Source organism: Vipera ursinii (genome assembly GCF_947247035.1).
Source record: "Vipera ursinii genome assembly, chromosome: 2".
Lineage (NCBI taxonomy): Eukaryota > Metazoa > Chordata > Lepidosauria > Squamata > Viperidae > Vipera > Vipera ursinii.
In genome coordinates, this window is record NC_139513.1 from 128,690,570 (window position 1) to 128,716,664 (window position 26,095).

Sequence of the window (26,095 nt, forward strand, 5' to 3'; positions counted from 1 at the left end):
GCTGGAAGACATTGTCTAGATGGTTGTGTCCTTTATCTGGCATTTTGAATTGTTGCAATGTGTTTGTACACATCAGTTAAGTCTCTATACAGCTCTTTTTGTGGGAGATTGGGTTGTTATTTTGGTATTGGAGGACTTGGTTAGTGTGGGTTGTTTTTTAATAGACTTGTGTTTCTAATTTGCTATTTTTTTTCCTGCTGATGAGGATATCTAGGAAGGGTAGTGTGTTGTTGTTTTCTTTTTCCCTTGTGAATTTTATTTCTTTGAAGATATTGTTGATTGTTTCATGTGTCTTTTCTAGTTGTTCCTTATGGTGAGGGTGTCATCTATACACTAAATCTATACTTTGGGATGCATCTGTGGGAGTGCAATAGTTTCTAGGTGCTGCATTATGGTCTCTGCTACGAGTCCTGAGAGTGGTGATTTCATGGGTGCTTCTCTGATTTGTTGGTATATTTGTCCATCAAACTGAAAGTAGCTAATGAGGCACAGGTTGATGAGGTCCATGATTCTGTGTATTTGGTTGGGTTAGGTGCAATATGTAGTACTGGAAATCTGGCACCCGCCCATCCTACTGTGGAATGAGTGAATGAGGCATAATTGTGGCATCCTATTTTATGCATTCAGTGAAGCAATGTATTCGGTTGAATATTTTGTGGTCTTGCCTAGAACTCTTAACTTAGTAAATCGTAAATAGATCTGAGTCCAAATCCATTTGCTGAAAACAGATATACTCAACAACACACACACACACACACACACACACACACAACCTGCAACAGCAATGCTTTATTGGCATTATCGATTACAAAATGACGACTGTGAACATGAGCACTCTTATTGTAATAGAAATTTATTATCCTATAAAACTTAAAGACCACAACACCTAATGGGGGCAGTCAAATACAAGTTAGTAAAAATAAAAAAAAATGAAGAAAAAAAAATAGACTTGGATGTTTTTGCTAAAACCCAAGCAGGTCTAAAACCTTGAGGCTAACACACCAGCAGAGTCTGAAGAGTGAAAGCTGACATCCAGGAGTTGCTTGGGAAGTGAGTTTTCACCACGAAACAGGTGGCCGCTGATGGTGAGGTCTGTGGCCCTAACCATCAGGCCTGTGGGCTGCCATCCACAGGAAGCAAAGGAAACAAAATCAGCATGGGTTTTAAATCAAGAGATCCCCAGATTAGGCAGATATCATGCGAAAGCATTCAAGGACAAAAGACCATAATCTTTTTTAACAAGAAGGAACAGGGTGAGCAAGGAAGTGATGGCCAGTTAGGAAAAGAGACATAGAAATCTTAGGGCAATAAGCTGGAATTAGGAGGCAAATACAAAGCAGATTTATGGTGAATCCTGTAGTAATCTGAACGGCAAAAAGGTCACCAGGAGATTTGTCTATTTGTTTGTCAATTTTCTAGACTGCTCATTTCCAAAAAGATACTAGGCAGTTCCACCAAATAAAAACAGAAGGAAAACAACTTTACAAAAAAAAAGAGCAACAGTCACACCAAGGAATATAATATACTCCTTACATCAGCCCAAGTCTAAAGGAGCCCATCAAATTCCTTAACACAAGGCAAAGAGGAAAGAACCAAATATTTGGGTGTTTCTTTGATATAACTATGATAGCCAGTTTGGTCTAGTCTAATGGTTAAGGCACTAGACTAGAAAGCAGGAGACTGTGAGTTCAAGTCCCGCCTTAGCTATGGAAGCTGGCTGGGTGACTTTGGGCCAATCGTTCTCTGTCAGTCAACCTACATCACAGGGTTGTTGTTGTTGTGGGGGAAAAATAGGAGGAGAAAGGTGGAATTGGATACGTTTGCTGGTTTGAGTTATAAGTAAAGTATAAATAATACTTTATACTAGAAAGTATAAATAATAATAAAGTCAGGATACAAATAAATAAAGTAAATGAAATTGCTTTCATCTCCCACAGTATAAGTTTCAAGCAGCACTTTTTGACATGCTTGTCAAGCCTTATTGGAACTCTTTACAGATATGGCTTTAATGGCCTTCTTGAAAGAGCACTAGAACCAATTTAAATCAGGAAAGAGAGGCAGGTTTCGATAGCTGTGTGTTGCTGGTTCTGTTGCCAATGAGTTCATTACAGATTTTCCATTGTTAAGAAAGAGTTTCACACAGTCACACTTCTTACTGGGTTTGGGGGTTTTTTGGGGGGGAGGGAAAGGAGGACTATTGCAGGAGGGTGTGGAAGAGGAGCATATGGTAAAGAGGGGGTAAGCATCCCTGGTATTCCTCTTAACTCTTCCTTTGTACCTGTATCCTGTTAGTTGGGCTATTTCTGAATATAAATGGAGGATTGTTTTGAAAGAATGCACAAGGCTGGCTTATTACAAGTGCCCAGGGTCCTTCTTTCACGAAACCAGGTTGTCTCCTTTCCATCTGTGACTTGTCAGCCACGCAGAATAATCATTATTTTCAAAAGAGTACTAGTCCCATTTTCAGAAACAGACATCGCCAACTTTTTTAAAGTATGCTTCTGAATACAGGCAGTCCTTGACGTACAACCATTTGTTTAGTGACCATTCAGAGTTACAACGGCACCAAAAAAAGTGATATCTTTTTCACATTTATGACTGTTGCAGCTTCTCAATGGTCACACGATCAAAATTTGGACGCTTAGCAACTGGCATGTATTTTGCTAAGCACATTTGATTTGTGCCTAGATTGTAAGCCGCCCTGAGTCTTCGGAGAAGGGTGGGGTATAAATGGGATTAAAATAAATAAAAAAATGATGGTTTTTGTGTATTTGTGATCACTTTTTTACCTACTGCTGACGAGCAAAGTCAATGGGGAAGCCAGATTCCCTTAACAGCTGTATCACTAACTTAATGACTGCAGTGATTCACTTAGCAACTGTGACAAGAAAGGTTGTAAAATGGGGCAAAACTCACTTAACAACTGTCTTGCTTAGCAACATAGATTTTGGGCTCAATTGTGGTCATAAATTGAGGACTACCCGTACTTTCAAAATCTCTATTCGCCAACCTCGTTTGTATTTATGCTGTGTGAGAGAGGTCAGTTTCAGGTGTGTTAAAACATTTTCTGATTTCCATATTAGGAAATGCAATAAAATTAGAAATGTTTCACTATATTCGAGTTTTCATAAAATACTTTAAGCCTACATTAAAAATCTGAGTTAATCCTAACCCTAACCCTACAAAAAATAATAAAATATATACAAAAATCTGAGTTAAAGTTCATTTTAAACTGGTTCAAAAGTGAATTGTGTTCAGCATTATGGTTGAACAGTAAAACATCAGGTTTTATTTGCTCTGGCCAAAAGGTTCTTTGGAGGCCGATGATGAACCATCTTGAAGGCCCCATAGTAGCCAGAAGATTTAGAGACACCTATAGAAGACAACAGAGCCACCCACAGAAGACTAGTCCCTCCCTGCTTGCCAAATATGGACCATATAAGTAGATGAACTTTTTGAGGACTACGTACAATCTCAAAAATGGATTTACATATCCAATACTTCTACATTCTCCCACTTTGTCACATTGGGCGTGTACAGTACTCCTTTTTATTTCTTTTTTATGTAACTATGTACTTCAGGAATTATTCTGTGGACCATGGCTGCATCCCAAAGCACTGCATCACACAGCCAGTAAATACGCTAATGCTCCGTGGGACAAACCTGCCCATTTTGGCAATGCTACGATATTCTATCACCAATGGTGCTATTAATTTGTAGTTTGGTTGAATTATCACTGCTTCCCTAGCAGGCAGGTTGCCATCTTTCCAGCTCTAATTTGTGTAATTGGGCTGCTGATCTCAGGATGACTAACAGATAAAAAAAAAAGGCAGACAGGCCCCACCCTTAGAGCCAGCAACCCTCCTCGTTTCTTTCTTTATTGCATCCTGCCTTTATTATCTTTACAAATAACTCAAGGCAGCGAACATATCCAACACGCCTTCCTCCTCCTATTTTCCCTACAACAACCCTGTGAGGTGAGTCAAGCCGAGAGTGACTGGCCCCAAATCGTCGCCCAGCTGCCTTTCGTCACCAAGGCTGCACTTATTTTTATTTTTTTATTTTTTTTATTTTAATCCCATTTATATCCCACCCTTCTCCGAAGACTCAGGGCGGCTTACAATCTAAGCACAAATCAAATGTGCTTAGCAATAGCCTTCATTCTATGTATATGCCTGCTTATTACTTGAACTCACAATCTCCCGCTTTCACAGCGGTTCCTCCAAATAACCAGGAAATCTAAGAGTATAAAACCCCTGGCATCTTTTCAACACCAATGACGTCGAATGACACCAATGGTATACAGCTCCTCTGAGGCTCTGCAGAGTTCTCCAGGAATTTCCCCACCTGGGCGATTGGTGAAACTAGTAGACTGAAAAGGAAAAAAGGAAAAAAGGAAAAACAAAAAAAACAAAAAAAAAAACCAAGCCAGCGCGTCCCACCAGACCAGGGGTCGGCAACCTCGGCTCTTTTATGACTCGTGGACTTCAACTCCCAGAATTCCTGAGCCAGCATAGCTGGCTCAGGAATTCTGGGAGTTGAAGTCCACGAGTCATAAAAGAGCCGAGGTTGCCGACCCCTGCACCAGACTCTCGACTCTCTCAACACCTGAGATGGGATTTGTTGTCTCAGGACGCAGCCAGAACGCCGAAAAGCCAGAAGGAGGCGTGGATGAAACCAGACCGAGAAGAGCGCCAGCTACAAAACCAGGTCTGGAATTGCAGCGCCACATAGAGAAACCTGGGCAGGGATGAAGCCGAGGGAGGCGGGACGGGCTCCTGGTACGTAAGGCGAGAGAGAGAGAGAGAGAGAGAGCTCGGTTGCTCGACACCCAAAAAGATTTCTCCGCCAGCCGAGAGCGGGGCAACGGCGGTGATTTATTAGCCTGCAATCTGGTTGCCAGAGGCTGGCCGAGGGCCTGATAAGCAGCCTGAATGGAGCCTGATGTCACGCTCGTGTCGAGCCGGTAGCTTCCCACAGCAGAAAGCGTCCCTCAAAAGGTGTGTGTGTGTGTGTGTAAGGGAAAAAAAAAAGAGAGAGAGAGACCTTCCTCAGTCTCGCCTCCCAACCCGCGTCGTTCCCAGCCCCGCCACCACGCGCCGCCCCCCGCTCCCCCCCCCCGCTCCGGCGGGACTTAACTTTCGACTCCGCCGGGTGGGAGGACAAGGTCCCCGGGGGAGGGGGGGGGCGGCCGGACTACCAGTCCCGCCGGCTCCTCGACCCCGCCGCTCTTCGACCTCTCGGAAAGGGAGGGAGCGCCTCTCGGCCCCTACCTAAAGCAGGTAAGCGCCGGGCTGGGTCCTGGCTCGGGACGCGGGCTCTAGCTCTTCCTGCGGGGAGGGACTCGTTCTGCAGCCCGAGCCTCGCTCGGGGTCTCCGGGAATTGGGCAGCTTCTGCTGACCCAGAACAGCGTTTCGCAACCTTAGGAACTTGAAGATGCGTGGACTTCAACTCCCAGAATTCCCCAGCCAGCTATGCTGGCTGGGGAATTCTGGGAGTTGAAGTCCACGCATCTTCAAGTTCCTAAGGTTGCGAAACGCTGACCCAGAAGATAACTTGAAGCATGGAAAGGGGGGGGCGGGGGGGCTGGGAGCGGATTTCTTTCAGAAACAGGAGCGGCGGGGAAAGGGGGAAGGATTGCCTTCATAACACAAAGCAGCTCTCCTGGCTTCCTGTTAAGACGGTTCCGCTTCGCTTCGCTTCGCTTCGCTTCTGCTTTTTGTAGGAACCGGCAAGGTCGGATAATCTCGACTACCCGCCCGAAAGCGCGGGCGCCGTCGGATGGACCCGGTGCTTTTCTAAAAGTAGATAGGGGTTTTGTGTGCGCAAATGGATATGCGTCTCCGACGCGGTTTCTTTTTTTTTTTTTTAAAAACACACACAAAACCCAAAACCAAACCAAACCTCAGCAAGGAGAGGCTTGAAGCTTTAAAACCAATCGGGAACGTTCTGAAATGTTTTGTTTGAGGAGCGTGGTTGAGGAAAGAGGAAAACAAACAGCCCTTCCCAAGAGGTTGTGAAAAGCACCCAGGGGCTTAATGTGGTGACTGGGAATTTGCAAGGCAAAATAGGGACTCTTGGTTGGTTGGTGCGTTTCCCTCTCCCTTTATGCACACATACACAAACACACACACACACACGGGGGGGGGAGAGAGAGAGAGAGAGAGAGAGAGAGAGAGAGAGAGAGAGAGAGAGGTAGAAATATACACACTCTCATGCACACACACTCACATTCATTCAGTCCCTCCCAGTAAAGGGGATTGAGAAATGCAACCACCTTTGAATGTGGAGCAAAAGAACCCCGGGTTCAAATCCTTGCCAAGCCCTCAACAAACCTTTTGGTTGGCGAGAGTTGTTAGGGGCATGGCATTGAAGAGTAAATGCTATCCCCTAGGGCAGGGGTAGGCAACCTCGGCTCTTTTATGACTCATGGACTTCAACTCCCAGAATTCCTGACTCAGGAATTCTGGGAGTTGAAGTCCATGAGTCATAAAAGAGCCGAGGTTGCCTACCCCTGCCCTAGGGCATTAGGAAGAAAGAGAAACTACAAAATGAGAGAATATTTATTTTAAGCCACTTGGTGGTACTTGATGTACTCCATAAAGGGCAGTGAATTGTGGTGAGTTGGCTTTAAGAACCATAAGCTACTTTTGTGGGTCCTTCTTGGTTTCAAGTTGGGGTTCTAGGGAATTGTGCTACTGTGCTAAGATACAGAATTTTTGAGTTCAGGCAAGCATTTGCAAGGGTTGCGAGTTAGCCAAAGGAGAATATTTGCTTTTTGCCTCTTCTCTGCAAACAAACATGAACTAAATTAAACTGGGACTTTGCTTCTTGACTAGGGAACATAACAAAATAAAATAATAGGGTCGGAAGGGACTGTGCAGGTATTTTAGTACTTTCCTAAGCTAAATGGCTGAAGTTGGAATTTGTGTGAGTATGCTTCCTGAAGTCAGTGTTGACTCCTCATGTCTGCTTGGACAAGTCCCATCAGGGTTTTTGGGGGCAAATTTTCAGAAGTAGCATGCTATTGCTTCATTTCTGGGCTGAGGCAGAGTGACTGTCCCAAGGTCACCCAGCTGATTTTGTGCCTCAAGCAGAACTAGAGCACATAGTCTTCCAGTTTCTAACCTGATGTTTTAACCACCACACCAAACTGGCTCTCTTGAAGTAATAATCCACAAGCTGCTGCAAGCCGTTTCCATGACTTTACCAAGTTTCCTTCTCAAAATACTCTTCAACAGATAACACTGCAGAATTATTAAGTGACTTTGACATCTGGAACCTTCAGGGAGGGAACAATATGGTTCCCAGTCAGGTAACCTCAATATATTTGGTTTACAACGCTTGTCGTTTCTGACTTTCAGCCTTTGTGGCTGAGGCTCATGGGAGTTGCAGTCAAAACCATCTGATGAACATCAATTGAGGAATGCCAGTGTGTATGCTCTTAGAATTAGGCCAATATATAATATGGACTGATACTTCCAATCAATGTTATGGATACTGTCGACCTCTCAAACCTGGTCTGCAGAATTCAGGCTATCATAAACTGTAAATCACAACATATTTAATCTGCATTTGCTCTAGAACAGGGGTGTCCAATCTTGACAAAACTTGTGGACTTCAACTCCCAGAATTCCCTAGCCAGAATTCTGGGAGTTGAAGTCCACAAGTCTTAAAGTTGCCAAGGTTTGGACACTCCTGCTCTAGAATTTGCACAACCAGGCATAGTTTTAAAAATGCTTCATACTGGCTGAGAAATTTTGGCTATGTTTACATCATATACTGAAGCACAAATCTACCAACTACATTTCAGCCTTATATAGCATATAAATTCAGCCACTGTGATTAATTTCTTGTTCATTGTATCAGGCAAACCTAGGATATTAAGTGAAATAGTTCAGTTAATTATAGATGAGGATGGTGAGTGAACATAGTCATTATTTGTTATATGCAGCTATGATTTTTTGAGGTAACTACGGTAAGTAGATAAGCTTTCACCAAACTCAGTTTCTGGAAGTTTAATATATACAATTTATTAGGAGCAGAATTCTATATCTGAATACTCTTTGCAGGCAGATAGAGATATATATCTCTTCATCATCACTTGTCCCATAATGTCTGTATTTTATTTCTGTTTACTGCTGATTTGTTCTATGGGCATCACTTGCTATTCTCACTTTTGCCTTTTGCCCTGTATGAACTGACCAAACCTGCATAATCTTGCTAAGAACGGTGCCTAGTAATCAAGCATATTTAAGATCAGGTTGTTGCTCTTTCCTACTGTAAGAGGACATCCTTGTGGGTTTGGAACAATGGAGAAAAGAGTCCCTGGGATCTATAAGAGCCTGGTGGTGCAGTGGCTAGAATGCGGTATTGCAGACTGACTCTGCCCACAGCCTGGAGTTCGATCTTGACAGGGCTCAAAGTTGACTCAGCCTTCCATCCTTCCAAAGTCGGTAAAATGAGGACCCAGATTGTTCGGGGGGGGGCGCAATATGCTGATTCTGTAAACCACCTAAGGAGGGCTATAAAGCACTACGAGCAGTATATAAGCCTAAGTGCTATTGCTTATTGGTATTTTATGCCTTCTTTTTCCCTCCTGCTGGCCAAAAATAATAATTGCTCACTGCTTCCTCCTTCCTCTGCCATTTCCACTTCTCCTGCCTACTACAGAGATGTGATTCTGGAAGCAGCCAACCTTCTTGGGACAGCCAGTAATTGCTTCTAGGTACCTTGGAAATGGTGCCTGTTTCCTGCAGAGGTGTGAATCATAGAAGAAAGGAATTTCTGGGCTTTTTTTTGGTATGGGGCCTGTTCTGCAGTTTGCCTGTTTGCCTTGGAAAGAAAAACTATCTATAGAAATAAAGCAACTTTACCAATTATTTCTGTACTCTCTGAAAGCTATCGGGGAGGGACAGTATATTTGTATGTACACTACTTACTTGGTGTTGTCTATGGATGCAATGAGAAGGCAGCTCACTGAAGCATCTGGTGTAATGTATCATTTGGTACAAGGGGAGAAGTTGAAACAGAAGTGTTTAATAAAAATGTACTGTGCCTCCTGGCCTGCCATGGAAACCAGATGTCAGAACTGCGGCTTCTCATAGGCCCTTGATGCTGTTCCCCTCAAGCAATGTTCCCAACCCCTCCTCCTTAAAATGCCACATGTTATTTGCAAAGAGAATCTCGGAAAAGTAGTTCCATTTGAAGCTCAGACCATTAATCCATCTGGAGAGGGCTGCCTTTTCCAACCAGCGGTGGGTTTCAAACAGAGGTGCATTTTATGACTCCTGCTAAGTGAAAATGTGTGGAGGAGCCCTGCAGCTTCCTTACAATGAAATAAGCATGCTAATAGGGGTCTTCAGGCAGTGGTGGGATTCAGCCAGTTCGCACCACTTTGGCAGAACCAGTAGCTAATTTTTTGTTGCCCAGGCCCAGAATGGACTTACGGAAGCAGCATCCACACAGAGAACTGGTTGTTCACCTATTTTAAACCCACCACTGCGTTCAGATTATCCCTTGATAGCCGAGCCATTCTAGAGAAAACTAAGATAAATCTCAGGTACCACAACAAGGATAAACAAATGTTTTAATCAAGAGCTGCCTTATAGAGGGCCTTCTAGTTTATTTTAGAATGCAGAGTTTCTATTTTTGTTTTGTCCATCGTGTTTATTACTGGTCAGGGAATGTAGGCTTGGAAGTGTCTTTTCATCAAATGACTTATCTGGCCAGATGTGATTCAGTGCCATCTTTCAAAGAACAACGTTAGAAGTACGAGAAGCTTACTAGTGAGGCATCCTACAAATTACACATTTGTACAGCAATTGCATCTGGGGGGCTATAACATGTGAATGAGCATTGTACAAGAGATGAATTCTAATTGGAGGGAATGATAGCACAAATCTTCCCCTCCCCCATTCCTTTTAGAGTCTTAGGTAGGTAAAAAGGCATATCCGTTTTGTCCTTTATCAAGTGTATTAGATATACTCAGATTTGATTCCGCCCCACGTTTAAAAAAAAAAAGGAAGCACTCACCAACTTAGCAATATCCCAACCCCAGATCCGTTTCGGCTAGTTCAAGACTGTACAGAAAGAAAGGTTAACAGCTAAGGTATCTTGCTGATCAGTAGTTTGAGGAAGTTTATTGGGGTGGATTTCCAGGGAAATGGCAGTGAAGTAAGCAGCAATGTTTACTTAAGGCTTCTGCAACATTAATTAATGCTGAATCATGTAGTTTGTTGGAGCACATGGGAGCAGGGCAGAAGTGCTTGCTCTAAGAATAGAGATGACACTAGCTTGCTTTGAATCCTTATTTGTTTAGTATATTTTTATCCAGCCTTTCTGATCTTATCCAGCCATTGATTGGACAAAATCTGTAGTGTATGATTTTAGCAAAAAGACTGGATCATCTGCTAACAGACCACACATTGACTCCAGATTCTTGTTATTGTTAGATAGGACTGCTATACCCGGGGTGTAAAAAATCCAGTCATTCAGTAGAAGATGACAAAAACTTAGGTTTTTGTGTCTCTTCACTGTTCTCTAGTATCTGTCTGAATATATCAACTCAGAACTGGTAACCCTATAGTAGCTATGTAGAGAAAAATAATCCCTCTGTGTGTTTGTGTGAATAAATCTGTGTAGAGTCATGCTCAAGGAAGTTAAAGAGAAGACTACTATTATAGGGAATGAGAATTGAGAAAATTACATGCACATGGCCTATTGCATTAAGGAGGACAAAATTCTTTCCTTCCACATGTTGAGCTATCCCAGCATGGAAGTCCTCTAACACAGTTAGAATATACAGGCCAAGTTGCGAGGCTCTTTTCTAAAAAACGTAAGCTGTGTGAACCTTGGGTGTGTGTGTGTGTGTGTGTGTGTGTGTGTGTGTGTGTGTGTGTGTGTGTGTGTGAGAGAGAGAGAGAGAGAGAGAGAGAGAGAGAATGTACTTATTTTCCTGATGACATGCAGAGTAGAATTAAGCTTCACAAATAATGCTCTTTAAAGCGAAATTGCACATTATTGTGCTAATAAGGAAACAATAGATATTGTAGTCATATCTCAGCAGTGTCTTAAATTAGGGAGCTTTGCTTTTGTTCATATAAGTAATTTAAAGTGTCATATGATAATGCATTTTTAAAAGGCATGTTTGATGTTCAAGTGTTTGTGTATTTTACCTAAATCTCTAAAATCTGCAAGCTTCCTATGGTATGTAGTTGCTTAAGATATTTTGGTGCTTCCATTGCTGAGGCTGCACTTGAGAATATTAAAGGGCTATCAGAAGATGCTGTAGCTTTTAGAGTGTAATGCTAAATCATCTCTAAGCCAAAAGTATGATCTATAATGGTAAACCTATCCAGCTTTGATGTCTAGAACGTGCAACTTATGCAGTGCTCATTTACATAACCTTGAAAAAGATCGTGTAAATATTAGAATTAATAGATTGAAAAAAAACTTATTAAATTAACTTGCCATTTTTTGGCTGTATTGAAAAACTGCTGGGGGAAAAATTGGTAACTTTTAAAAAACTTTTATATAAAAGTCTGCTGTCAGAAATGGTGGCAAAATATTCATAGAGACTAAATAAATAGATATCAGCTGGACAGGAAATTCATTGGTGTGATGTTTTCTTGCTTAACCACAGCTTATAACTTTCCTGCCTTAATATTATTATTTTTAGCTATTTGCAAACAGGATTCATAACTGAGATTCTCAAGTTTTCATTCAAACAACTGAGATTCCACATTAAATAGAAATAAAATCTAACATGTTTATAGTAAGAGCACAGCGATTTCCTGATCTGACCCTTAGCGAAAAGGCCCCTTTAAAGGATCTCTACTAAAAGTTGTTGCTTTATATTCTGGCACTCTGCTATGCACGGTCTCTTTAAACTAATGCCTTTGATGTCAAGATTACTATTGGTAGAATGTGAAAAGCCGGATATGGAGAAGGTTTAAGGGCTCTTCTTTTGGCTGCAATGCTCAGCAAACACGATGATGGTTTGGCTGAGTAGGAAATGAGTTCCTGCCAATGGAATGGGATGGCTGCTTTTTAGATCTGAAAAGTCTGAATCCATAGACATGAAGAGGATTATTCACATGCCTGTAGGGGAAACGTCAGTCCTTTCAAACAGAGATGCCTTCTTCTCTATTTAGAGAGGAAACCAAGGTCTACAAAGCTCCCAGGTAACGGCCCCTGAAACATACCTTAGCCCTGATTGGTCCTGGTCTTGCAGTAATCAGATTTGGAGACCTGTGTGTGTGTGTGTGTGTGTGTGTGTGTGTGAGAGAGAGAGAGAGAGAGAAAACACACACACACCACTCTCTCTCTCTCTCTCTCTCTCTCTCTCTCTCTCACACACACACACACACACACACACACACACAGAGAGAGAGATTCCTCTGAGCCTGGGAACCAGGCAGTCCAGAGTGGGAGCCCAGGAAAGGGAGGGCTAGAGGGTGACATCTCAGAGGAGCACAGCTGATCTGGGAATTGTTTTACAATGAAATGGAGGGGCAGAATTCTTGTTGTTATGGTTGTTCCCCAGAACAGTTTTAGCCAAAGAGAGAGGTTCTTTATGTGGAGTCTGTGTATTTTCTCTTTCCCACCCACCCCCTTAGCCCCTGCACTGTGTTTTGCCTAAAGATAAGATGCAGTGTCAGCCTCCTTTTCCCTCTGCAGACTTCCTGGATCTGCCACTAAGAGATCTGCCACAACTTAGCAAAAGAAGTGAGAGATGGTGCAACCCTTTTCTATCTCTGCAGGAGAAGGCCTCTCTCGTGAACTTGCTTTGAATCTTTGTAAATGTTTACATCAATAGTGTTCTTCCCTTGGGCTTTTCCGGTAGCCACCAAAAGCCGCCTATTGGTATACCAACTAACCTGCTTGATTTTTTTTTTCTTTGTACAACCCTACAATCCTTTGCTTCAGGGTGGGGTCAGGACGACTGAGTGGAACTGAGCATTTACTGGCCAGATGCCCTTCCTGACGCCTATGCGGAGTTCACAGCAGATATTTTCTCTTTGTGCCCTGATAGAGAAACATCTGTCACTGCCTAGAATTGAATTCTTGACCTTCCGAGTGGGAGGCGAAAGTCTTCACCTCTAGGCCTGCTCAACCAATCTCCTTGATTAAGAATCTGTTATTTCACTCTTCTTTGGTCAGGAAGCAGGTGGTTCCTGGTTCCTGGTCCTTAACAAGTTCAGCCAAATGCAATCATAATGGCTCCTTAGTCCTTCTTTGTCAATATGGGAAGGTTCTTGATGAAGAAGGCAGCAGAGAGCTATCCTTGGTTTTCTCCATGTCTGAAGCGGGTACTGGTGACCATCTCAAGAATGGGGATGACTGCATCATGGCAGAGGAGTTTCTTTGCCTGTACAAGCTTCATGCTCATTTTGCCCATTCTCAGAAGAAGGAAGAAAGCCTGCTAGTATCTGTGGGTACTACTGAACTGGTGGCATCATGTTTCGACTTGGTACAAGGGAAATGATTCTGTGAAGTGTTCGGCAGTGTAAGGATTGGAATCTCAGCTTTTCTTGTTGACAGGATAGCCTATTTACTTCTTGTATGCTTCTAATATACGGTATTAATTTATCCACAAACTAGAATGGGAGAGGGAAATGAAAAGCCTCTCTAACTTAGACAGGCCATCTGCTCAGTGTCTGCTGCCATCATCTGCCCTGTTCTGAGCCTTTCTAAAGACAGTAGCTTTTGACATCAGATGATGACTTTTTTTTTCTACTTTAAATTGTAGATTGGTTGTATTGGCCAGATTCTTGGTTTTTAATCTCTGAAGGTTTAAAAAAAACACCTGTGTTTTAAGATTTTATAGTAATTTTACAGTTTAGTGTCATAATGCTTCCTTTAGTACAATCCTTCAGACTGCTCTAAGTTTTGTGTAAATCACAAAACACTGTGTGACAGAAATATAAAGAACTGCCTTATAGCAAATCAGCTTGTGACATCTGTCTGTATCCTGTTTTACCAATAGTAAACTTAACCTAGGTTTATGGATTTAATCTATTTTCGGGGATTCACTGAGCCACGAATTCACATAAGTTTGGTCAGCTACAAGTTAAAAGTGGCAGGCTAGTTTAAATCTGTGTCATGCAAAACAGTTACTGACTGGCCATATTAGTTGCAGTTTTTTTTTAATCCAGGCACAATCACATCAATGTTACATTGGACACCTACTACTGGATTTTCTGACCTTAGAAAACCTTAGGTCCAGGGGCCTTAAATTCATCCGAGTGCTGCTGTTATTAGCTAAATAATGTATACAGAATAGGAAATTAATTCTTGATCTGCCTTAGCCATTAACTTTCTGTGATCTAGAGAAAGTGTTAAGACATTATTCTCCCCATTAAATTGTCTTCCAGACTTTTGGGGTACAACTCCTATAAGTCCCAGCCAGCATGGCCCATGATTGGGGATAATGGAACTTGAAAGTTTCAGAGAGCCATTAAGCTGAATAATGTTGATGCATAACATTCAATCGCCCAGCTCTGATACTTTAATAAACTTGAAGGTTCTTTTACTTAGTTAAAAGTTCTAAATTTAGCCGTCCTCTGGAACATGTAGTTTGGCTGGCATGGAAAAATGCTTTCAAGAAGTAGAGCTGTGTCAAATAAATCTTGATCCTTGACTAACCTTCCCACTGTAAGCATTTCTGTCTTCACCAGTATTTCTCAGGGTGGGTAATAATCAACCTAGGAAAGACACTTTTAAGAGCCTAGCAGTGCTCTTAAAGGTATTTGAAGAAGTGAATCAAAGAAATCTAATTAACATAGTTGAGTACTATCACTAGAATAGAGTTAGAGGACTCAACCTGAGGCCTCAAAACTTTGTATGGGCCTCCAAAATTCTGCGTCCATAACCCTTCTAAAAGTTATCAAATTGTAATGTTTAATGCTAAGCTTGTAAGCCGCCCTGAGTCTTCGGAGAAGGGCGGGATGTAAATGGAATTAAAATTAAAATTAAATTAAAAAAAATTTAATGTGACACAAGGTGTAGGGTATTAAGTAAGGAAAATATTCATTTGGACAGTATTTTATTCAGGTTTAATAAGTCCTAATTTGTCTTGGTTGTGTCCACGTTTGGTGTGTGATCCTTGGTACATCATCCAAAGGCCAAATAATGATTCTCAGTTGTAAAAATACTGGGCACGTCTGGACAAGAAAAATACTAAAAACATCTCATGCATTTTCATATAGACACTGTATCTTTTCTTTTCTTTTCTTTTAGTTCTTTCCTGAGGAGCCAAGAATATTTCCCATCATTCCTCCATGATGGCTACACCCAGGACACTATTGCCATGTCTTTGGCTTCTTGTGCTTTCCATGAAAACATGCTTAGCTCAAGAGACCTCATCATCACCACCACCACCAGGATGTGGCAAGGACTTGAACTCCATCTACTACAACCTCTGTGACCTATCTGTCGCCTGGGGCATTGTGTTAGAAGCCGTGGCCAGCTTTGGTGTTGTTATCAGCTTTGTCCTCACTGTGGTCCTAGTGGCCAGTCTGCCTTTTATCCAAGACTACCGGAAGAAGAGCTTAATAGGGACTCAAGCTTTCTTTCTTTTGGGCACTTTGGGGCTTTTCTGCTTGACCTTTGCTTTCATTGTCAAGCAAGACTTCTCAACATGTGCTTCACGACGCTTCCTCTTTGGTGTCCTCTTTGCTATCTGCTTCTCCTGCCTGGCTGCCCATAGCCTCAGTCTCAATTTCTTTGCACGGCAAAACACTGGGCCTCGGGGATGGGTCACCTTTGGCATGGCTTTGGTCCTCGTCTTGGTTGAAGTCATCATCAACACTGAGTGGCTCATTATTACTGTGGTGAGGAATGATGGTACTGCCAAGGATCCTTGTGAACTGAAGAATGAGGACTTTGTCATGGCACTCATCTATGTAATGTTCCTGCAAGTAGCTACTTTTATTGCTACTTGGCCAGTCTTGTGTGGACATTACAAGCACTGGAGAAAGCACGCCGTTTTCATTCTCCTCACAACTTCCTTTTCCATGGCCATCTGGATAGTATGGATTGTTATGTATGTTTACGGCAACCAGCAGGAGCAGAGATCAACTTGGGATGACCCCACATTGGCTATTGCTCTTGTCTCCAATGCAACGGTTTTTGTTTTGTTTTATGTCATTCCTGAGATTTCTCAGGTGATCAAGCCAGGACCAGAGCAGGCCTACGAGGATGATGTCTACCCCACACGGGGGGTTGGCTATGAAACAATCCTCAAGGAGCAGAAATCCCAAAGCATGTTCGTGGAGAACAAAGCTTTCTCAATGGACGAACCTTCTTCAGGTAGGCATGTGATATTGATGAGGAGACCAGGGGAGGGGGGGGAAAGATACAATGCGATCAGAGGAACTGCATGCAGGATTATGAGTTGACGTACAAACACAACTGGGGCCAGAATTTCATTGTTAAGCAAAACAGTTGTTAAATGAGTCGTGCCCAATTTTATGACCTTTTTTGCCACAGCTGTTAAGTGAATCATGCAGTTAAGCGAATCTGGCTTCTGTTTATCAGAACCTAGCCAAGAAGGTCACAAATGGCAAGCCCAGGACCAGAGGAGTCTGGAACCATCTTAAATACATGCCCCACATGCCAAGGGTCTGAATTTTCATTAGTGACTATGGGGACATTTCAACAGTCATAGGTTTCAGGGGCGGTTGTAAGTCACTTTTTTCCACTCCTGTTGTAACTTCGAATGGTTTCTAAACAAATGGTTGTATGTCAAGGACTAATTGTCCTGAAAAATTATTTACTCTGCTTCTCTCCCCTCCCCCCTCTTTTTAGCACAATGTTGCCTATGGGTGGGTATCTTAGTCATTGGTATCTGTGACCCAGCTGGAGAAGACCATTAAAATAGATGCATCTGGTGGTGATGGAAAATCAGGTTCACACAACTGCCTCTCTCAGGGTTTGCTGTTAGGTTGTCTGAATTTGTAGATTCCCAGGAGTACTGGATATCCTGTAATCTGTACAAGAATGATGCTATCACTGTAGCACAGTTTTGGGGGCAGGGAAGTTCGATAGCATTAATGCAAGCAAACTGGGCATCTGATTTCTAGTCTATGATGTTATAACAGTTCTTTGCCTCCTCTGATTTTGTAGTTGAATTTTCTAACTCTGTTGGACAGTAGCTCAGTAGAATGGAACAATATTTTTTTTCACAGGATGAAAATTCAGGCAGGTTTGCTAAATCTCAATAATTTGGGCTTTCTGTCTTTTAAAATATACATGTAAATAAAATGATAAAGATTTAAGGCCTTATTTTAATGGGAGGAAATAAGCCTAGTGGAGTTTACATCTAAGTTTACATAGTGATAACTGAGAAGTATAAGGGACGCGGTGGCTCAGTGGGTTAGGATGCTGAGTTTGTTGATCAGATGGTCGGCAGTTTGGCGGGTCGAATCCCAAGTGCCGCGTAACAGAGTGAGCGCCTGTTACTCGTCCCAGCTTCTGCCAACCTAGCAGTTCAAAAGCACGTAAAAATGCAAGTAGAAAAATAGGGACCACTACGGTGGGAAGGTAACAGCGTTCCGTGCGCCTTTGGCGTCTAGTCATGCCGGCCACATGACCACGGAGACGTCCTCGGACAAGCGCTGGCTCTTCGGCTTTGAAACAGAGATGAGCACCGGCCTCTAGAGTTGGAAACGACTAGCACGCATGTGCGGGGGAACCTTTATCTTTATCTTAACTGAGAAGTAAATTTATTATGTACTTACAAGATTTCCAGGCTCATACCTTCAGAAATATCCCTATGTTTTGAAATCAATCCAAAAACTGCCTGCTGAGAAAGATAAAAATGTAACCCTATAAATAAAAACCAAGATATCAAATTAAAACTATTTTCAGCTAAAGTAAAATAAATTTAGAATACCACATCCAGTAGCTGAGTTCACCTTTTTATTTTATATGATTTGAAGAGAAACTGGCTAAGATCAGATGTAATGCAGGAGAGAACTTGTGGATTATGTATCATATACAAATGGACTCAACATAATAAGAAAGGTTTATTTTAAGCACATACATCAGTTTGAAATTATGGTTTATTGTCATTTGGTTTACTGATTACATCAGCCATATTGCTGGGGCTGTGGAGAACTGACCTTCAGAGCATCAAGACAACCAACATTGTCTCATGAGTGCCATAAATCCAGATGGATTTTCTTGTTCACAAAACGTCTCCAAGCACCTTGAGCTCATTAAAACTTACTTTGTCTATAATTACCCACAAACAAGACTTTTTTTATGGGTGGCTTATGAAAGAAAAATCCCAGTAGCTTTCTGATGGCTTTTTCATTGGACTGCATTGATCAGACGATACTAATAAGCAATAGCAACCCACTGGAAAGAATTATAGCTGTGTGTTTATACAGGTGTACTTATAAGAAAGGATGCCATTAATTTGGGGAAGAGCTGTAAGGATTTAGCTTTTTTTTTTTTAAAAAAAAGTATATACTTCTATACAAGCTTGTGACTTTGTTAAGATCTTTCTCACTCTCTTTTTCTATTTTTATTTTTCTCTGCTCCTGGAGCTATAAAAGTAGCTGGACACATAAACCCAGTATGCTAAGACTTTAATATATCTTTACAGTAGTAGTTGACTTACAACTTTAATTGAGCCCAGAATTACAGTCATAAGTCATGGCTGTTGTGAAATGGTGCACCCTGTGACTGCATTCAGTTTTACAACCTTTTTTTGCAGCTGTTGTTAAACAAATGTCATGGTCATTAAGCAAATGCCGCAGTTGTTAAGCAGACACTGGTTGTTAAATGAGTCCCTTTTCCTTAATGGGCATTCTTTTTTTCCTAAACCAGAAGTAGACATGGGAGGCCAGCAAAAAAAAAAGGCAAAAACTATAGTCCCCTGACTGTGGAATGCTGCAAACAGTTGTCGGAATTTTGGCCCCTAAGTTGTTTTTAATATAATCTTTCTCTTATTTCACATGAGATCCTGCAGGCTCAGGGGGAAGCTTTCTAATGAGGCTGTGCTAGAAGATCGGGTCTAGGACAACTCAGCACGGCCAATTCACCGTGAGACAAGTGTTACACTAATATCAAAGAAATGGTGGAACACAATAATTAAAAATAGGATGCAAAAGAAGGGACAAAATAAAATACGAATGACAGAAGTTAAAGTATTTTTAAAATTATTTTAAATATTTAAGTTGAATCATTGAATTGTTCCGCAGTGAGTTGTCCTGCTGCGGTGAGCTGGCCATGGGGAGTTGGACGTGGTGAGTTGGCTGCAGCAAGTTGACCACACTAAGTTGTCTCATTCCAAGAAAACCAACATAATTTTACATCTAGAAACCAAGTTATAAAAGTTATTGACCATCATTCTTCTCCAGAGCTTCTCATTCAAACCATGCTGTCTAGTTTTGCTCTTGAAAATGTTTGCAATAGTGTATTTAAATGTTATTGTCCTGTGGTTTCTCTCGTTCCAGCTAAAAAGCCTGTGTCCCCATACAGCGGATACAATGGGCAACTTCTGACAAGCGTCTATCAGCCCACAGAGATGACTTTAATGCACACTGGGCCTGTAAGTGAATGCGCGGTTGTGCTGGCAGCTGCTTCTCCTTCTCTTGCTTGTCAGTAGCTTAATTTGATGTGTAGTAGTAGGCTCTAATGGCAGAAAGTGAAGAGGAACTAGAGCCTCTTTGTGAGGGAAGAAGGAGAGTGCAAAAGTTGGGTTGAAACAAAACATTAAGAAAACCAAAACCCTCTCAATTCCTGGCAAATAGATGGGGAAGAAATGGGGGTAGTGACAGATTTTTCCTGGGCTCCAAGATCACCGCAGACGGGGACTGCAGCCAAGAAATTAAAAGACGCTTGCTCCTGGGGAGGAAAGCCATGGCAAATCTAGATAGCACACTAAAAAGCGGACATTACCCTGCCAACAAAAGTGCGTATAGTCAAGGCTATGGTCTTCCCAGTTGCAATGTATGGCAGTGAAAGTTGGACCATAAGAAAGGCTGAGCGCCAAAGAATCGAGGCCTTTGAACTATGGTGCTGGAGAAGACTCCTGCGAGTCCCTTGGACTGCAAGGCGATCAAACCGGTCAGTCCTAGAGGAGATCAACCCTGACTGCTCTTTAGAAGGCCAGATCCTGAAGTTGAAACTCAGATACTTTGGCCACCTAATGAGAAGGAAGGACTCACTGGAGAAGAGCCTAATGCTGGGAAAGGTTGAGGGCAAGAGAAGAATCGGAGGACAGAGAATGAGGTGGCTGTATGGAGTCACTGAAGCAGTAGTCATGAGCCTAAATGGACTCCAGAAGATGGTAGAGGACAGGAAGGCCTGGAGGAACATTGTCCATGGGGTCACAATGGGTCGGACATGACTTTGCAACTAACAACAACAACAGGCTTAGAAGAAACAAACCATGTCTATAAAAGATGTTAGAAGAAGACACCATCCTTGACCAGAGAAATGAAAGCTTGTCTGAGAGGTTAAATCCAAAAACTATGTCAGATATAGGTTGGAAAGGGGTCAACAGAACCAGGAGTCATTTGGGGGTGTAGTTTGTAAATAAAAGCTGGATAGTCTCATGGCTGTTTCTGCGCAAACCTTTTAAAAAAATGTTTAAACGGCAAATTCATGGCTTTCTCTTTTAATCTTGATTTGTGTGTGTGTGTGTAGTTTTTATTCCATTTTCAAAGAAAAAACAATGCAAATAAAATTAAAATAAACAATTTACCCTATAGAGATACTTAAGAAAAGAAGAAACATTATGCAACAAAATGAAGAAACAAAAACTGTGTAATGTCTATTTCCCAAACACAGAAGGATATGAGATGGCAAATTACCTTGATCTCTATTTTCCTAAGTAGAGGAAGTTTAGCTCAGTTGTTGTTTAGGTCAGGGGTCCCAAACCCCCGGTCCGTGGACCAGTACAGGGCTGCGGCATGCCAGCAACTGAACCACACAAACAAGCAAAGACCCATCCGCGAGATGCAGGCAGCACACAAAACCACGCACCCTCCGGTCCATGGAAAACCCTCTCTCCACAGAACTGGTCCCTGGTGCCCAAAAGGTTGAGGAACCTCTGGCTTAGGTCATGAAGATTTGTTCAATTACAGTTACTCTCACTTGAGTTGATATTGCTTACATTAATTTAGTGCCTCAGGTGTTTCCTGTGAGAGCCAGGCCTTCCACAGCAGTTTTCTGGGCAGCTGTTATTCTGTTATTGAAGTTTTGATTCTGTACAATTAAAGAATCGAGAGGTCTAAGGGTTCAGGAAAGGCTTGAAAATTTCAGTTGAGGGTCTCAAGTGAAATGGCATAAATTATGCTCACTCTTCCTGAATAGTGACCTTTAATTACTGCTTAACAGTGGTTTGCCTTTGAAATGTCTCTCTCTTCCTTGAGCTATTCAATTTTTTCCCCTGCACAATTCTAAACCTACATCATAGTTACCAAAGCTAATAAATGTCAAGGCTAGTTTGATGGAGACTCTAAGCTTATAACTGTGTTAGGAAATGATAACATACAAGTGAGGGGCCCTCGGTGCCTGGTTGTTTTCTTGCAAATTTGTCATTACTCAAACTAGATAAGCATCATCTGCATTGATGATGTTAGCTAGTTTGGGGTAATGAAATGTCTGCAAGAAAGCAACCAAGTGAGCACCAAGGACCCCTTCGTTTCAACCCTGAGCTACAAATATTCTCCTTTATTGAAAATACAAATGTGTGAAAAGCCTTTTTTAGTGCCTGACAAATATTTCAGAATCGGCAATAATGGTTTGATTTCTTTTGCAATGACAGTCATGTTTCAAAAACATGATTATACTTTTTAGCCCATTTTTACTATATATTATTTTTATTGGCTCCAGCTGGATGCCCCTTATGACGTCATCCTCCCTCGTGCTACGGCCAACAGCCAAGTGATGGGCAGTGCCAATTCTACCCTGCGTGCTGATGATGCTTATGTTTCACATAGTAAGCAGGCATCGGCTCAGAAAGATGGAAGGAACGGGCAGATGAGTGATATGGTAAGCTTTGGACTATTCTGTTGTAGTCTTAGGAGCAACTGAATTCTCATCGCTCCCAGCCATTGATATAATTAGTGAATCTGACCTTTCTGCTTATATGCTGTGGGTAAAATAGATCAGTCTGTCTCTTTCCCAGTTACTTTGCTAATGTAAAGATCCTCACATCTTAATGTCTTAATGTTTTGCCTTAGGCTTCATCTCCATATAGCAAGCACAGATGGTAGAAGCTTTGAGTCCTGATCTCCACACATCCTGTTCCTCGAGGATGCCTTGCCAAGCCTGCCTCCACAAAGGAGCATCTAACTGGGGCAAGGCCTCAGATAGACATGGAGATGTCATCTTGGGAACTGAGAAGATTTCATCTTGGTTGCTGAGGCAATGTGTTTCTTTTTCTCCTGCATAAACCAAGTGTTCTACTTGACATCTGTTACAGTAAATCTGGGTCACTGGGTCAGGATGCCACTTCCTATTCTATGTTCCGAACAGTGGGCCTTCTATTCTCGTTGGAGCCTTCAGTCAAATTTATAATTCCCCCTCTGTTTTGCCCGTATTTTCAGAGCCTCCCTTATTTTCACCCCACCAATGATGGACCACATTCAGTGCGTTGAATCGTGTTCATTTTGTACAAATATAGTGTTATGAGTGCTGAGAAGTTCCAATCTACAGTTCACAGTTCAGCCTCTTGTGGATGAATAGATGGTTCCTGCATTTTCCCATCTCATGTTCACTCCCACAAGAGGGTGCTTTGGAAATTAGAAGGGTATCACTCCAATTCTTCTTAATAGAGGCCATTCTTCTTAATGGAGAGAGAAATTGGTCAAATGTAGCAAGAACTCTTGTTTGAAGTATGTTTTGCTTTCTCCTAATCCTTCTGCCTTTGGACCAAACCCTGGAATGTGACATCATGGTATTGTTTTTGGAATCTTTATTATCTCCTCTTCTGTTAACCCCTCCTTATTATGAAAATTAAGGCTGCATATCTTTTTTTTTGGTGTTTTACTTTGAATGTCTGTGTTTATGCACCAGGGTTTACTTTACATTGTCTACTTTACATTGTGGTCAGAATCTAAACATTCTCACCTGATGTCGACAACCAACTTGGTGATTGAACATGTTGAAGAAACCATTGGACATGAAAGAAGGAAGCTATATTAAAATGCTACTTTATTTCATGACTTATAAAATGGTGGGACTTGCAAGACTGCTATCAGTAACTGTTTTTGTCAAAAAGGTTCATTGCCAATTGTGCTTTCAGTATGGATAAGCCTTCCTTAACTTGATCTTCTCTAAATTTTAAGGACTACAACTATCATCCAAGCCAATGCAAGATAACTGGTAGACACAGATTGGGAAAATAAAAAATGCAGAACTTTGAAGGGAAAGTGAAGGAATTTAACTGCAAGGAATGGCCAGAGGGCTCCATAATGTAAGAGATGGGTGGTATCATGTAATTGCACAAACTATTTCAGTTTTCAAGGATTATGCTACTGAAATGGAATTTTGCTATGGAATGGATACTGTTAGGCTTAAAAACATCTGGGAGTGGCAGTTTCACTACAGAAATGTAATTGTCTCTTTTTGGCATTACTCATCTTGCTTTACCTCGTCCTCACTAGGTGAGCATGAGTTATCCCATTCAAGATATTTTATTCTGCTGACTTATTCTTTCTCATCTTTTTGTGCTGTTCTTTGGGGAATTATTCAGACTCTGGCTTTAATTTGAAATAACATCTTTCCCCTGGGTAGAGTTGTCTCCCAACCACCTCTGATTAAATGGGTTCTTAGATGCACAGTCCTATGCCTCAATAAATTTGTTTGATATGCCTTTGGTTCTTTTCATTGGTATCCCACTTTCTCTTCATGCCTTGGTGTGCTAGTTCATGGCTTATGGCCTGCCTGTCCTTATGCTACTAGGATCATTGTGTGCCATTTTTCTCTTTGCCTCTTCTTCCCTCTTTGGGCAGAAAAGGGGTGCTGTTTCTCTCTCCTACGCTGGCAGGAGAAAGAAGCTACCTTGATAAAAAGAAGCACTGCCTACTTCTTGCAATGCCTTTTCATCAGGTCTTCTCCTGGCCTCCTAGACTGATATCCTCTGAAATTTAGCTTGCCTTTATTGTGTAAGCATTTGGAGCAGGTAAATTCTTTTCAGGCTTCTCCAACCTAGGAGCCTCCAAATGTGCAGGGACAGTGACTCCACGAATGATTGGAAAGGTGTTCTCTACTGTCCAGAGAAGGGACCATACATACCCTGCCTGTAGAGCAGGGGTCTTCAAACTTGGCCCTTTTATGACTTGTGGACTTCAGCTCCCAGAATTCCTCAGCCAGCGTGCCTGGCTGAGGAATTCTGGGAGCTGAAGTCCACAAGTCATAAAAGGGCCAGGTTTGAAGACCCCTGCTGTAGAGTCTGTGCTCAGGAAGTGGAAGGACTGACTTTACACTGACTCAGACCATGGCTAGTCTTGAAGAGGCTTGCTGTTGAGTCATGATTTCTGCCTGTCTTGCGGAGAATGCTGTTCTGTGCCTTGCTAGGGGATGAGTTTGCTTCTAGCTCTTGGCTGAAAGATTCTCTGCTCTGATAATGAGGAATGATGTAATCTCCCTCTGCTAATGCAAGCTGAGTAAATGGCAGAAGACAATTGAGGACTGTCCCTGACTGCTGTTTCATCCAAGCTACCCTTTTAAGCTGGGATTGGGGAAGTGGTTCTTATCGGATTTGGCTTTTTAAATTCAGAATTGTCTGACAAATTAAATATTTTTTTTCCCTAACAATGGCTTCTGACTTCTTGTTTTGTCATATTCTTTTGTGGGTTTGAGAACAAAGGAGGAGGAGTTGACAAAAAGAAGGGCAAAAATTAAAAATATTTCTCTTCTGACTCTTTATTGTGCATATCCTAACTGATGGCTTCAGCGACTTAATAGGAAGGGCTTGGATTTCCCAGAATGTTGAACTTGATTATTCTACGATTTTAAAACTCAGATTTTTTTTAAAAAATGTGACACAGGATTTATTTTCTGGACAATGTATGGAACATATCATTCTGTTCCAGTCCGGGCAATGTTTTTGTTTTATTCTTGTTCTTTTCTTTTTAACTTTTTTTTTAAAGGTTGCCTTAAAAGACAAGTACTCTGCCTAGGTATTTATACTAATAATATTACCTGTAATACATTTTGAAGCAATAAACATTGACTCCAACATTCTCTCTTTTTTTCCAGCATACAGAAATATTCTTCCTTGTGGCCATGATTTCCTGTCAGAATTATTGGATGAGAATCCCCTCATCTTTGTACCAGATGTCCCAAAGTGCTTTTCAAAAGGCAACTGGACTTTCTTAATTTTTTTTCTTGAAAATGTTTCACTTCTCATCCAAGAAGCTTCTTCAGTTCTGAAGAAGAATCAGAACTTCTTGGATGAGAAGTAAAACGTTTTCAAGCAAAAAACCAAAGACAGTCCAGTTGCCTTTTGAAAAACACTTTTGGGACAACTATGAACTGGATCAGGGGTCTTCAAACTTGGCCCTTTTATGACTTGTGGACTTGCTAGCTGAGGAATTCTGGGAGTTGAAGTCCACAAGTCATAAAAGGGCCAAGTTTGAAGACCCCTGACCTGGATGATTGAGAATCTCCATAGATGCTCTGTACCAGATATTGTGGAACTAAAGAAATAAGGTGGCAAGGCCCTATTTTCTGTGTGCTGATAGCATTTCAACCTATCTACAAGCAGGGAATCTTTCATTATTTAGGAGTCCAATGATCAAGAACTGGCTATCTATTTCCTGCTAAAATTGCAGATTTGTTACCTCTCTTTAGGGCTGTTGCTATCTTCAAGTTACAAGCAGTTTATCTTGAATACCAGCTGCTAAAGAATAACAAAAAAGCTACACTATCTATTTGGGCACTATGGGACAAAGAATGCTGCATTAGATAGCCCCTTGGTCTGATTCAGCAGGATCTTCTTGGGGCCTTCTGGTTATGTCACTCTTTTTTACCGAAGTACAGTGGTTGGCTGGTTGTCATTGTGGTGTGTTCCAGCCTCTTTAGACTGGTACTCATATAGCTGTATTAGTCTTGCATTTCTCTGAA

The 26,095-nt window shown here is 41.7% G+C and overlaps 2 protein-coding genes across 2 annotated transcripts in view; both read left to right on the forward strand.

Moving 5' to 3' along the window:
• CCDC137 (coiled-coil domain containing 137) overlaps positions 1 to 8,689 on the forward strand; it is a 47,028-nt gene extending 38,339 nt beyond the window's left edge. The window contains exon 7 of the transcript XR_014491033.1: positions 8,675 to 8,689. The gene's annotated coding sequence lies outside the window, so the exon portion shown is untranslated. The remainder of the gene's footprint in view (positions 1 to 8,674) is intronic.
• GPRC5C (G protein-coupled receptor class C group 5 member C) overlaps positions 4,764 to 26,095 on the forward strand; it is a 420,745-nt gene continuing 399,413 nt past the window's right edge. The window contains exons 1-5 of the mRNA XM_083351396.1: positions 4,764 to 5,282; positions 15,245 to 16,315; positions 19,471 to 19,565; positions 21,857 to 22,015; positions 22,207 to 24,280. Of these exons, the coding sequence (XP_083207522.1) occupies positions 15,286 to 16,315; positions 19,471 to 19,565; positions 21,857 to 22,015; positions 22,207 to 22,239 (1,317 nt within the window). The 5' untranslated portion in view covers positions 4,764 to 5,282; positions 15,245 to 15,285 and the 3' untranslated portion in view covers positions 22,240 to 24,280. The remainder of the gene's footprint in view (positions 5,283 to 15,244; positions 16,316 to 19,470; positions 19,566 to 21,856; positions 22,016 to 22,206; positions 24,281 to 26,095) is intronic.